The sequence below is a fragment of the Cibotium barometz genome, chromosome 40 (assembly GCF_041138505.1).
Source record: "Cibotium barometz isolate CiBa-2024 chromosome 40, ASM4113850v1, whole genome shotgun sequence".
Taxonomy (NCBI): domain Eukaryota; kingdom Viridiplantae; phylum Streptophyta; class Polypodiopsida; order Cyatheales; family Cibotiaceae; genus Cibotium; species Cibotium barometz.
In genome coordinates, this window is record NC_141085.1 from 41,105,752 (window position 1) to 41,119,817 (window position 14,066).

At 43.0% G+C, this 14,066-nt stretch overlaps 1 protein-coding gene across 4 annotated transcripts; it reads right to left on the reverse strand.

Moving 5' to 3' along the window:
- Nucleotides 1-6,529: 6,529 nt before the first annotated feature.
- LOC147615504 (protein TOPLESS-RELATED PROTEIN 2-like) lies at nucleotides 6,530-13,851 on the reverse strand. Of its 4 annotated transcripts, none has more exons than XM_086779606.1 (25): nucleotides 13,195-13,851; nucleotides 12,879-13,058; nucleotides 12,673-12,786; nucleotides 12,384-12,542; nucleotides 12,085-12,259; nucleotides 11,854-11,983; nucleotides 11,627-11,748; nucleotides 11,303-11,450; nucleotides 11,033-11,142; nucleotides 10,877-10,946; nucleotides 10,695-10,768; nucleotides 10,411-10,506; nucleotides 10,237-10,332; nucleotides 9,953-10,080; nucleotides 9,592-9,826; nucleotides 9,269-9,448; nucleotides 9,079-9,183; nucleotides 8,816-8,962; nucleotides 8,589-8,699; nucleotides 8,315-8,494; nucleotides 8,096-8,224; nucleotides 7,916-8,011; nucleotides 7,631-7,819; nucleotides 7,335-7,507; nucleotides 6,530-6,982 (listed from the first exon to the last, which is right to left on the reverse strand). In XM_086779606.1, exons 1-25 carry the CDS (start codon nucleotides 13,272-13,274, stop codon nucleotides 6,778-6,780), a joined length of 3,432 nt encoding a protein of 1,143 aa, XP_086635732.1. In that variant the 5' UTR covers nucleotides 13,275-13,851; the 3' UTR covers nucleotides 6,530-6,777. The 4 variants fall into 4 exon arrangements, with proteins under 4 accessions (XP_086635732.1, XP_086635731.1, XP_086635733.1 ...); XM_086779605.1 differs by having other exon boundaries at nucleotides 6,530-6,985; XM_086779607.1 differs by having other exon boundaries at nucleotides 6,530-6,985; nucleotides 11,627-11,679; nucleotides 13,195-13,824.
- Nucleotides 13,852-14,066: the final 215 nt, after the last annotated feature.

A 14,066-nucleotide genomic window follows, 5' to 3' on the forward strand; every position in this document is an offset into this window, starting at 1 on the left:
TTACAAAAATTGATTTACGATCCAGATATCATCAAGTGAGAATTTGAGAAGCGGATGTCCAAAAGACTACTTTTCAAACTAAGTTTGGTCACTATGAGTTTTTAGTCATGCCCTTCGGTTTGACTAATGCTCTCGCCACATTTATGACACTCATGGGGATAGTGTCGTGAAACCTTATTTAGAAAAATTTATCGTGGTTTTCCTAGACGATATCCTGATCTATAACAAGAAAGAATACCTCGAACACTTACAGCAAGTATTTGAGTTACTTAGAAAGCATTCACTTTATGCCAAAGAGAGTAAATGTGAATTCTTCGTAAAAGAAATCCAATACTTAGAGGCCACATAATCTCAGAAGATGGCATTCGTATGGATCCCACGAAAGTTGAAGCCATATTAAAAATGTCCACATCCCACAAACTTAGAAGAATTACAATTTTTTCTTGGTTTGTCTAGATTCTATAGAAAGTATGTTCGAGATTATGCTAAGATAGTTGTTTCGATGACGAGTCAGCTTAAAGAAAAGAGAAAGACCTTCGTTTGAGGGGATTCCCAAAAAAGAAGTTTTGAAAAACTTAAGGTAGCTATAGCTCCCATTCTCTAAGTTGTTGATCCGAATCATCCATTTGTGGTAGAGACGGATGCTAGTAATGATGCAGTAGGCGCAGTCCTTTTGCAAGGAGAGAAACTCAACAAAATTATTCAGCTTATGAAAGGAAGTTATATATACTATAATTCATGCCTTAAAGAAGTGGAGGCATTATTTTATATGGTGCCAGATTTAAGATAGTCTTTGATCGTGAGAGTAACAAATGGCTATCTAGTCAAGAGTTGAAAGGACGCAAAGCTCGATAGGCAGAGTTTCTCCAAGAGTTTGACTTTCAACTGAGATATAGAAAAGGACATTATAATGTGACAGTCGATTCATTGAGTCGCATGCCCATGGTTAATAAGTTGAGTTTTACTCAAATTAAGAGTGAATTTCTGGAATCACTTAAGGGGAAGTGCGTTGATGATCCGTATTATGCCCATGTGTGGAGTGTCATAGAGAAGAGGGATCCCTTGACTATAAATAAAGATAGCCTCATTAACGAGACCGACGCTTCCACTAGCGGTAAGTCTCGAGAGATGTCTCAAGGAGACGTGTCACTTACGATACGAGTGATGAAAGAAATCGTTGGAAGAGTTTTTCTATCGATAATGGTTACTTACTTTACAAAGGTAGAGTATGTATACCTTCGGACTCAGACATTAGGCGCCGTATTTTGTATGAATGTCGTGATAGTTCGAGTGCTAGTCATCTTGGAATACGGAAGACATGTGTGCTAGTTAACAGACAATTTTATTGGTCTTGGGTGTAAGTAAGGACGTCCAAGACTATGTCTTAAAATGCCAAAAGTGTCAGTTCAATAAAGCAGAACGCCTAAAGGTAGGTGGCTTACTAAGTCTACTAGAGACCCCAAATGGCAAGTGGGAGAGTATCTCAATGGACTTTATAGTTGGATTACCTAAAACGAACAGATGCCACGATTTGGTTTGGGTGGTCGTGGATAGGTTGACTTAAATGTGTCAGTTTATTCCGACAAAAATGGCAGTGACTACACCTCAATTAACAAGGCTATTCATTGAAAATATCTATCGATTATATGGCTTACATGCTGCCGATATAGTTAGTGATAGAGATACAAAGTTTAATAGTCATTTCTTGTGTGCTATGTTCAAGAGATTGGACACCATGCTAAGTATGAGTACGGCTAATCATCCTCAAATTGATGGTCAAACCGAGAGAGTAATCCAAGTCTTGGAAGACATGCTATGAGCATATGTAAGCAAAAAGCAAACCAATTGGGAAGAATATTTACCCATGTTGGAATTTGCTTATAATAGTGCCAAACATTCAACAACGAAATTTAGTCCATTTATGCTGATGTATGGTTTTCAACTGCGAGCTCCAGTGGCCATTGAACTCGAGAAAGGAAAGATACAAAAGGTTAAAGATTTTCTTCGAGATCTCCAAGAGATGACAAAAATCGCAAAAGATAATGTTAAGAAAGTACAGGACCGTGCTAAACATTATGCAAACAAAGATCATAGCCAAATCATCTTTGAAGAAGGTGATAAAGTGTTTTTAAAGGTTCTTGCACACTCCGAATCTTTGAAAACAAGGAGAAGTCGGAAGCTATCTCCAAGGTATTGTGGTCCATTTACAATACTTAAAAAAGTAGGTAGTGTTGCTTATAAGTTAGCTTTACCAGAAAGCTCTAAAGTTCATCCAGTTTTTCATGTCAATAGACTGAAAAAGAAGTTGAATAATGATAATAATCTCGTGAGTCAAGAGATCCTAGTAGAACTTATCGAACCCCCATCCTTACTACATGAGCCAAAAAAAGTCTTGGATTTCCAAGAGAGAAAAGAACTCGACACTCTGTAGTGTTTAGTCAAGTGGAAGGATAGACCAGAAGAAGGTTCTACCTAGGAAAAGGTAAGCACACTCAGAAAGAGGTTTCCAAATTTCGTTTTCGAGAACAAAAAACTCCTCTTAAGGGGGGAGTAATGTCATGAGTGACAACAGAATTAGTGGGAGCCTAGAGAGCTCAACCGGTCGGACAAGGCACGGGCGGGGTTTAGAGAAGCCAAAAATGATCGAATACGGACTCTAGGGTGACCGGGCACATATGAAGAGCACTAGCTAATAAAAGAGTTGGGTCCAATCTTAGAGGGTCATTTTTATTTTGGCTATGGTTGGGCGGAGAAGGAGGGAGCTCTCAACACTCGTGTGTCTTGGAGAAGGAGGGAGCTCTCAACACTCGTGTGTCTTGGAGAAGGAGAGACGTGCAGCTATGGCTGCTACTACAATTGTTGTAGGTATCCCAAATTGCTTCTATGGAGTCCCAACGGGAGGGCCTTTCCCAGCCGTCATGGTCGAGTAGCAAAAGGGGCATCCCATTCTGAAGTGATAACGACAACTCAAGTACGGTCTGACTGCCACATAAGATTCTAAGCAAAATGCGTATTGCTTGAACAACCTTGCTTGCCTTGTTCTATAGGTCACCCGGCTATGACGGTGATAGCCCTAATCAATTGCTAAACATCCACTTGGGTTGGGTTTAGCTTCCTTGTGTCGTCCGAAATGGCTTGTTCACATCTTGAGGTAAAAAGCTATTGGTTTACTTTTAAAGAACTGTTCAATTTTTAAAAAAAAATAAATGTTAAATGAATAGGCAGGCATTGTTAAATGCTAGCAAGAGACTCAAGGGTGCAAATGGGAAGGACAAAGGCTACTAACAAAAGATGAGGAGGATCTATCTAGTGGTCCCATGATTGTAAATCCTTGGCCTTCATGGATGTGAATAAGGCCAAAAAAAAAAAGATCTATCTAGTGGTCCCATGATTGTAAATCCTTGGCCTTCATGGATGTGAATAAGGCAAAAAAACAAAAAAAAAACAAAAAAACACAGGCAAAAATGGCATGATATATGGGACAACCAAAAGTAGATGGATAGACTTCAGGCTCATATCAGCATTATGGCATTCAATAAACTTTTTTCTTAGCCAGTGAAAAAAGGACGACCTTCAAGCTCAACTGGTTTCTATTGAAAAAATGCATAAGTTAATCGGGTTTATAACTAAACCTTCAAAAAATTGGATTTTTTTTAATTCAAGGCTCTAAAAAATTGCAGCCTGTTTTTCTCAATTTGAGCTGTGAAAATTACACGAAAGGATGGGTTTTTTTTTTTGGCAAGGTCATAATAGGCATTTATGGCATTCCTATGCTACCATTTAAGGTAATGAAGAGGATGAGAATGTAATAGTTGGTCTTTGCAGAGTTGTTTAATGGAGGTTCATTTTCTGAAAGGGAAAAGAAGGTGGACACATAACATCATGCACAGTGGATTCCACACGGGGGAGGCGGGGCAGACATTTCTACATCTGGTCGCATGTGAAAACGTCCCTTTCGCCTGGTGGCAAATACAGAGACGCCTATGGTGAGATATGGTAGGGAGTCACGGTTCACCTTTTCTGACTCAAAAGACTATGTCCACGAAAGTAGAGCATCACATCATGCAATAGCATTTTCCAACATCAACGTATCGTCCAGGTTACAAACTCTCTCAATTTTTTACTGGCCTCGACAGGCCGAATCTGTACCCTTTTCCATGATGAAAAGGACCACCACTACTAACCTCCACCACATCTGCTCGACCACACATACATACATACATGTCATTCCAAATTTAAAAACACCCCCTTCAAAAATTACAATGAGTCTCGTTTCAACCTCGTACACCAAGGCCCGTCAGAGTCCTCTGGAATGGGAGGTACTGGGTTCGAACCTACCCAAATGACACTCAATTCAGTAACCTCTCACACCCCCTCCCCCCTCTCTCTCTCTCTCTCTCTCCCCCCCCCCCCAAAAAAAAAAAAACCCCCTCCCCCCCAAAAAAAAAAGTATGCCCTTCAAAAGGCAATACCCATCATTAGCAAACATCCACACATCACTAGCCTCTTGGCAAAGAGCATCCACACATCACTAGCCTCTTGCTAACAAGCGCGTAGCCCAACAACGCAAGAGAGAAGGGGAGGTCCCAAGTTCAAATCCCCACATGCTTTTGTTGGTATTGTGGTAGCCTCTAGGCCCCTTCTCAACAGGGTTCCTAAAGTAAGGCATTATCCTTGTCAAAGTAGTTATTCTCTAGACAAACGTTGTGCTTCAATACTTATCTTGTCCCTACCTTTATGGAAAAGCTTTTTACACAAAAGTGAGAAAACGACCCCTAGCTTTTGGAGTAGTTTGGGTAGACTCTTTAGTGTACCCGACCTTGTGTAACTACCAGCACTCTAAATTCAATGGGCGTGTTCACACATGAGCTCAGATGTACCACTTCTGGGCACCACCACTCGTTGGTTCACTTAATAGAAAAAACTTTTGGCATGCCTAACCCCACTTTCTAGGCTGTTTTCAAGCCCAGCACCGCTTCAAAAAAAACCCACCAGTGGCCAAAGGAAACCATAAAGAATATAAAAGACAGCTTTGAGAGTCCCAAAGGTCAAGGGCTCAAGCCCTCACTATGCAAGCGGTGGCACGCATGGGGCTTGTGTGTGGTGTTGTACTTCTAATTCCAGCCAATCCCCCCCCCCCCAAAAAAGACAGCTTTGAAAGCGCTCTTGTGCAGCGGCAGCACGCACACAGGTGACAGAACCAGCTGACAAAGCAAGAACTCCTCAATGGTGCTTTCCATGTTCCAATGTGAATATACAAGAACATGAAAATTTAATGAAAACAAGATCCAACACAAAATAGTTAGGGTCAATCAAAGACTTACAAAATAATTAGGGTCAACCTCTGATTCACATCAAAGTACTTCCATGTTGTAATGTGAACGTGCTAGTGTTTGCTAGCATCACATGTTTTCCGCATTCCCAAGTCTTCATGAGATATAGCAAACATGAGGCACCTCAATGGCCCCTAACGAGGATTCAGCACACCAAATGTTTGAACCATCTTAGGCTTGTAAAATGCATTCACTTTACCAAATGTTTGAGCCTTTCTCATCAGTCGTTCACTTTGCCAAATGTTTGCACCTTTCTCATCGTTTTTCATCAGTACGTACTCCTAGCACATGGCCTTTCATGCAGGAGCTTCAGTTCTGCATACTTTCATTGGAGGCTGTGGCACTAATTAATTAGAGGATTTTGCACATCATATTCTACAGCCAACTGCCCTCCATGTGCACTCTACTTACAATGCACACAAGATTTAGACCATGTTGTCGCACTACTTGGGTAAACAGTGCCAAATTTGAGCTAGCCAATTGCTAGCAAGTAAACTTAAACTGCATGGACCAACTTTCGATGACTCTTAACAAGCTACATCCCGATTCCCCACCTTAAGAAATCACTGGTGATTGCAACTGCAATACTCAACTGGCAGTTAAAGGATGGAGTGCATGCACGTGCATCCACAGAGAGAGAGAGAGAGAGAGAGAGAGAGAGAGAGAGAGAGAGAATTTCATGCATCATATGCTAGGAGATGAAGGTCAAGTATCTCCTACCCAAAGATCTGTCCAATTTACATTAGCGAGATTTAAACTCAAAATTCCTAAACTACCCAAGGCATGGTTTTACATCAAACCCATGCGTGCATGCACGTGCAGAGAGAGACAGAGAGAGAGAGTTCCTTGCAACATGAAGGCCCAAATACCTCCACACAAAGACGATTCTCTGTCCAACATACAATAGCAAGATTTAAAACCCAAGGCTCCTACATTACCAAGACATGGCTTATGAGCACGCAAGCACACAGAGAAAGAAAGAAAGAAGGATATGTTAACGTCTTCAAAAGACCCAAAAAGTAGTACAATGTATCCATGATGAATACTGAACCATAGAAAAAAACTGTGAACACTAGCTATATAAGCAAAAGTATCCATGTGATGCTGTGCATCGTGACAATGTGTGGTCATACAGAGACAGACACACACACAAGCACGGAGAGAGAGAGAGAGAGAGAGAGAGAGAGAGAGAGAGAGAATGAATTAAACTTTGTTAAGATTTAGAATATTGCTACACTCCCCGACTTTTACAAAGTTCTCGTTAGAACAATTGCATGGTTTTCTCAAGAGCCTGAAGTTTTAAACCCCCAAGTTCCTTGCACCATCCAAGATCACTTACTGTACAAGTATCGTGTTACTAGGACGTGTTGCTAGGACAAACAATTTGAAATTCGATAGAACGGCACTTGTGCCACAAAATTTAAGTCGACATACTCTGGCAGGACTACCTTGTGGCTTGCTCTGTAATTGAGGTATTTAATACCACAGCACTCATTGCTCCATTTGCTGCGCTTTCAGATGGTGGGCCCACTCCCCACCTTGCTTCAGTTTCTAAGGGCTCAACGACTTGCACACATCCATCAGTCAAACCGAGAGCAAATTGGTTCGGTTCAGTGGGATGCGCTGCAACGACTAGAGGATAAACACAGCTGCTGTAATCCAAGTGCAAATAATCAATCAGTAGAAATCAAATTAAAACAATCTCTCTCTCTCTCTCTCTCTCTCTCTCTCTCTCTCACACACACACACACAACTACATTGTCCTTCACTATCTTCTTGGCACACACCTACTTTCACCTACATAATGCTTTGTCTAGGTTGCAGGGATCCTATGCATCTACCACTTTAGTAGTCACATATTGCAAGATCCTCCACCTCATGGGGCATATTGACCACCCCAGGATGTTAATTCACCTCTCTCTCTCTCTCTCTCTCTCTCTCTCACACACACACACACACTCTCTCTCTCTCTCTCTCTCTCTCTCTCTCTCTCTCACACACCTGCTTGCCCCAGGAGTTAAATACACTGAAGGTGCTAATCTGCATTGTAATCGGAGGCTTTCTGCATCAAATACTCCAACTGAGCCATCACAAAAACTGGCATAAACAAGCTGGCTGTCACAAGAATAGGTGGCATTGGAAATTGGTGCTGATAATGAATCGCGAGGAACCCACTGCAAGAAAAACCCCTTGCAGAAATTAGTGTAGAAATGGCTACAGGAAGGACCATAGACATGGCTACAGGAACCAAACGACCAGTGAGACAAAGCCCCAAGCAATTTAGTGGTGATATAAACCTGTCGAATGCGCTCAAGCTTCGCTGCATCATAAACTGCAAGCTGGCTCTCATGCACCACCAATAGGCGAACTTGATCATTGTGAAACTGCACCCTAGTGTCTCCCATTGCTGGAAGAGCTCTTCCTGCTTGAGCTTGGAGGATCTTTGACTTCCGCTTCTCCCATCCATCCATGGTCCACACACACACCTGCAGGCGTACACCTCACATGCTGATTAGCAACTCTTGGCATGTCAAGTTCTTTGCTTATGGGGGAGCCACTAAGATAAAACGTTGATAGTGCACCTGTGCATCAGCGCCCGATGAGACAAGTACATTCAGTGTATTTGAGAAAGCAAGTCCAGATATTCTCTTTGTATGGCCTCTCAGCTTACTTTTAACCTGCAAGAAGCCTAACCTTCTTAGTTTTCTTCAGAAACTTGCTCTTCCACTTCTGCACACTATTCACTGTGCAAACAAACTGACCTCGTCCACTCTGACATTGTAGATATGTATGGTTGAGTCTTCCATCCCAATTGCAATGATGTTATTGTCTTGAGGATGGAAAGCCAAGAACGTTGCGGCAGGAGGTGGTGACATAAATGTGGTCATTACCTGCATACAAAAACCAATTAGGCATAAACATGGCACAATACAACGAAAACCTACCTAAAACCAGCAGTTAAAGACTCAAAAATTCCAAACCTTGAAAGTCATCATGTTGAACAAAGACACTTTCCCACCAGATGCAGACATCACATAAGAATCATTCTTCGAAAGTGCTATGCACGGAACAGCCTCTTCAGGGTTTGCATCAATTATATCATTAGTCATCAGTATGCCACTGGCAGGCTGCCACAACTGTGGTGCAAGAGCTGCTGTTGCCTGTAAAAACCCCACTAAAATCTAGTAAGTATTCCTTCCAATAACCTCCACCACCATGTAAGTCTTCCTTTCAAACTGCTAATCAGATGCATGCCTTGCCAGAAGGATGCCGATCACTTCTTTGCCATTTCCACAGCTTGTGAACAGCATTAGAAGCCAAAGCTAGCAATGCAGTACCTGCATTTGTGTAAATCAACCTCGATACCTGTGCAATCAAAAGGTAAGTTAGAGAGAACCAAAAGCACAGTCTCCGTCTGAAAAACAGTTATGAGAAACTTAAGAGGCACACAATCTTTGAGGCTATGGCTGATAGAAACTTGCCTTGCTTGCTTGCAGATTGTCAGGAAGCCTTATAGTTCGACATTGAGCTGGTTCTGTAATCTCTGTCAGTTTCCAAACCTTGGCTTTGTCCGCTACCTCCTCAATTCTCGGTTTCACATCAACTGTGAGATTGTTGTCCATGGCACTCTGTCCATGGAAATAAGAGCACTTATTTCCCACAAGCAAGGTGGACAATCCAAGGGCATCCTCAAAAACGATAAGTGTACAGTACAACCTACTTGAACCAGGAGAATGAACCTTACCAGCCCCACAATTGAGACCGCAGGTGAAACTCTGTCAGAGACAGCACTACTAGTAGATGGACCACCAGCTGCACTTACTGTAACCATTGCACTTACACCAAGAGGCTGCCAGTGCAGATTTAAATTTCTCAGTAAATGCTTATTAAGACCAAAAGCTCAAGCAGGTATAACAAATCATTCAAAATATAACCTTAGATGCAATTGGCTCTGCTGGAGCCCTCATGGATTCAAAAGCACGCGTTTCTGCTCGACTCTCAAGGGCACGGAGTAACCTCAATCCCTCAGGATTAGCCAAAATTTTTATCCCATTGTCATTTGTGGTAACAGCTAAAAGAGAGCCCTCCTTGTTGAACCGAAGACGGGGACTTGCCTGTAAGAAGGGCATTCATGTTCCACCTTATAACAGCATACCTCATATTTACCCGCGTAAAAGGTAGAAGCACAGACAGGACACAACACAACACTCCAAAAGATGTAATATAGCAGTTGTTATTCTCTCTAAAAATCACTTACAGGCAATCCACCATCTGCATCAATGATTGTAAGAAGATTTGTGTTATCCATATCCCAGAACTTGATTTGAAATTCATCACCAGCAGCAAGAAAGCGATTCCTTGTTGTATCGAACTGTACCACTCCCAGTGAACGCTTCCGAAAACCTGAATAAGTCCTCTTGATTGCTCCCTCACTCTCGTTCCATTCTACTAAGTAAGATTCACCGTCTTTGCTAGTCCCACAGGAGAACAGCCTGAAATAGAACAGATTTAAACAAGAGGAGATCTAAACAACTATATACATATGCAGGCTTTTCCATGATTAGCTTCACATGACAAACACAGGCCCAACCCCTCCCCCCTTTGAACACAACTTATACCTAGTTCCATCAGCACTGTAGGCCATTGTGGTGCACCATTGTCCTGGAGCATCATAGTCCACCCGTGATCCCAAAAGATCATACAGCCAAGCCTTAATCTTTCCATCAATTGCTGTTGAGAATATGAACTATAAACAAAACATACACGTAAGCATTTTATCCAACAACAAATTAATAATCCACTGCTCCCAAGCCACCCATACTCCATTGTTCAAGATAGAAGAAGGGGCACGGAGAACAAGGGAGAAGGGTTGTTCGCGGGCGGGGGGGGGGGGGGGGGTCACCTGAATGCTCTCTTTATGATGAGGACACACCGAATATACTGGAGCCTCGTGCCCCTCAAAAGTGTATTGCTTACGGCCATTAGCAGCATCCCAAACCTGTAGAAACTCAAAAGTCAGATGTTATATTTTGCCAAAAACCTGTGAGATATGGGAGAAGAAATGTCAAAAATTGACCTTGATGGTTTTGTCATCTCCACATGTGATGATGCAAAGTTGCTTATTGGGGTGGGAAAAGGCTAGGTCGTTCACACCACCAGCATGGGCATCAATCTGCAGGCAAGTGAAAAAACTGAGGCAGATCAAGCCACCAACAGAACCAGAGGTGTTCCATGTGCACATAACACTCATACCAAACAGACCCTCACACTAACTCTAGAATGCCCATAAGCATATGGCATCAAGATCAACATACAGCATGACACACATAAAAAGGGTGTCAAACACATGAGGGAACACACCTCAAGGTGTTGCCGTAGATCGTTTCCACCAGCACACGAATAAATATGAACAACATGCTTGGAAAATGCAACCCCTACGCATTCCAACAGCCTCATGTTAACAGAAAGAACATGGAAACTTGTGGTATACATGAAGAATGCTGTCAATTAATGAAAGCACACAACTGAACACATCTTCATACCCAGTAAAGTTCCATCAGGGCTCCATACACATCGATTCACAGAAACAGCAGCATCTTTGACAAGGGCTGCCTGCGCAGTAACAAGTATGTCACGTGACACAGCAGTTCATACTGTTGCTCAAGCAGATAAATTGTAAAAGGAAAGAGTTGACGTACCTGCATCGGCATCGAGCATCCAGCAAGGTCCCAGACTTTGAAAGTTCTGTGAGCTAGCCTTTCCCTCGATCCAACATCCCAGATAGCAATATCACCGACATTTGTTCCGACTGTTATCATGAAAGCAGAAACATTGGGCATGCTATGTTTGTCTCGTAGAAATCCATGTACAATAATAAGCTACTATTGATAGGGGCCTTCTGATGCCTGAAATTCACTAGAATCCATCCACAAAAATGCAAGCTCTTTATATACAGTCAAAAACTTTACCGAGCAGTATGGTCTGCTGGATTGGGTGGAAATCCATGCTCATTACACATGAACCTTGATTCAACAACCGTGCGGCCATCTTTGGCAAATCATCCGGCGAATACATGGTTGGAGGGTGGTTTGAGACACCTCCTACAGGGTAGCTCACCTGCCAGTGTAAGAAGTAATGAAGCTTATGATTTAAAGAATCTCCAAAACATTCATACCTTGCCACTCAGTTTTGTACTGTGAGTGGGCCATAAAAATGGACATGGCATTACTCTTCTCTTGGTTGAGAATAATTGCAGAATCAAAACGCCAATAAAAGCTACAGAAGAAAGTGACCTCATCCACAGCTTGCCCTCCAGAGCGAACCCTCTTCATAATATGCTCTGAATCTGCAGATTGGTAGTCAAGAGCAGAATTATTTGCTGGGGGAGTCCTAGGCCGTTTCAGAAGAGCAGCAGCTGCAAATGGGAATTACATGAAGCGAAGTGTAGTTACATAAAATCAGACTATATGACTGATATAGAAGCAAACCAGACCGGTGGATACCGTGTCCCTTTTTTTACCTCCTGGATTGGAAGGAGCCGTAAGAGCAGCTGACCCCGCAGCAACAACTGGATGAGGGGCCGGAGGATTGGGATTGGCCATCCAACCAGCTATTGCATTTGCAGTTGGTGCTGCTGCAGGAGGGAATGCCTGCACATAAGACCACATTTCAAAAAGAAGAAAGGTAGATATCTAAGCGTTTCAATTTTCCCAAATGGCTAACAAATGAGATAGAATAAAAAGTCACTTACTCCATGTGCCAACGGAGGAAATGTTCCACCTTTCGGTAGGCCACCAACCAGGGGATTGCTAGCAGGAGCCGGTGCACGAGCTCCATTTTGAGGGCCACAAGTATGATCAACAAATAAAGTTTTAATGTCTGGATTGGGCCGAGGATTCTTGCAAAGCTGATGTTGCCAGTTCAGGCTGCCCAAAGGAATAACCCACCACTAGGCTCAAAAAGTGTTCGGAGATTCAAATTCTGAACTTTCAGCATCATATTGCCGTAGCATATTGAATAAAGCATATGTAGGGCATTCATGATGATTACCTTTGGTTGATTAGAGTCCTCAATCGTGAAGCCTTTAATGCAGGGAATGCTAATTTGTCTCGAAAAAGAGGATTTGCTTCAATGAGCTTTTTGAGTTCTAGGAGCATGATACTCCTTGCAGACTTTGTATCGCCATATTTTGACAGCTGCTCGTTCTCCCTGCATATGGTCAGATCATGGACTGTAAGCAACTGGCTAGTCAAACGGAGTAGACAATATGGCTCACGATCCATAGTCATTATCATCTACAGACCACCACACAGCCATGTAAAACATTACCGCCTCATACCTAAAATTTTCCAGGGTCAAGAGCTGGGTGATCTCCTTGTATAATTCCTCATTGAAGGAAGCGAAGACCTTCAGGTCTTTAACAAGAATGTCTACGGCCTTGGCACGATCTTGTCTGATACAGAATCAGAAGGCTAAGCACAGGATTGAAGATAAGACACCAAGGCAAAGGGTTAAAAGAGAAAGCTTCAGAAAGGATATACTTACTTGTCCAGTGCTTCCAGGTACTTTTGCTTCCGGATCTCAAAGAAAATCTTCATAGAATAGCGATTGTCGTCCACTTTGGTAAAGCCTGACAAGTACCTTTCCACCTCCTCCCACTCCCCAGACTGAACTTGATCCTCAAAATACTTCATGTTGAAGAAGAAACCAGACTCCTGCTCAAGCCTGTGCAGAAAAAGAATAAATACCAAAACCTAACCATCCGCAGAAAGCCCTAAAAAACACGCACTAAAAATATATTTCCTGCAGAGAAAGCCTGCAAGAAGATCCCTGCAGCAGATAAAACGAAGAACAAGCTTACTTGTGAACGGTCTCCTTGAACTTCTCCTCATCTAGAAACTGCAAAATGAGGAAGACGAGCTCGCGGCTCAATGAAGACATGGTGGAAGGTTCTGTTTGCTCTGGATCTCACAATCGGGATAAGCAAAGAGCGGGGAGTCAATCGGCAGGACAAAGTAGCAAGGCGATGACCATGCTGCAAAAGGGGGGCGAGATTTGAACCCCGGAATGTCTGTGGCAAGGGCTTCTGCAGAAGTTGTGGCTATGGCGAGGCTGTTCGGGGTCGGTCAGGCTATCGTGAGGTTTTCTCAGGTTATGGAGACGACTTCTCCGACTACGGACACGGCTTCTCTGGCTATGGCGACTACGGCCCCAATTTCTGCACAAGGTCTCTGGCTAGAGCGGGGGGTTCCGTAGGGGCATGGTAAGGAACAAGGTCTATTGCGTAGCTGGCTAGCTGTGCTTTCGGCAGAAGGGTGTGGCTATGTTCTGCAGAAGGTCTGGTTGGGGCGATGGTTTTCGCAGGAGGTCAGGCTATGGCTAGAGTTTGCAGAGAAGGCCTGGCTACCGCTAGGGTTTGCAGAAGCTGTGGACATCTGTACTATTGGTAAAGCACTGGGAAAACGCAGCTGGAAATACGAAGGGGAAAGACGACGAAGACAGGGAGAATACGGTCTGTAAAATGCTCGCTGTCCAAGCACGTGATAAGGAGACTAACGTATCAACTTTGAACGACTTATTACATGAGATCTTTCAAGTTCGCCGATAATCGTTCCAGCGGGTGTGATAAGTCAGACGTCGTATCACGGATAGCGTATGTTGCGGAGCTGCCGAAGATGACGGCACGACGACACGCCTGGTGTAAAGATGCCCTTCCTTTTTTCTGTGAAAAAG

What these genes read in the sequence shown, in the direction of transcription:
- LOC147615504 (XM_086779605.1), bottom strand. Translation starts at nt 13,274, where the DNA reads ATGTCTTCATTGAGCCGCGAGCTCGTCTTCCTCATTTTGCAGTTTCTA. An exon ending in TTGACCCTGGAAAATTTTAG is followed by an intron (nt 12,543 to 12,672) that starts GTATGAGGCGGT and finishes GACCATATGCAG; the next exon opens with GGAGAACGAGCAGCTGTCAA. An exon ending in GGCTCCTTCCAATCCAGGAG is followed by an intron (nt 11,749 to 11,853) that starts GTAAAAAAAGGG and finishes TCCCATTTGCAG; the next exon opens with CTGCTGCTCTTCTGAAACGG.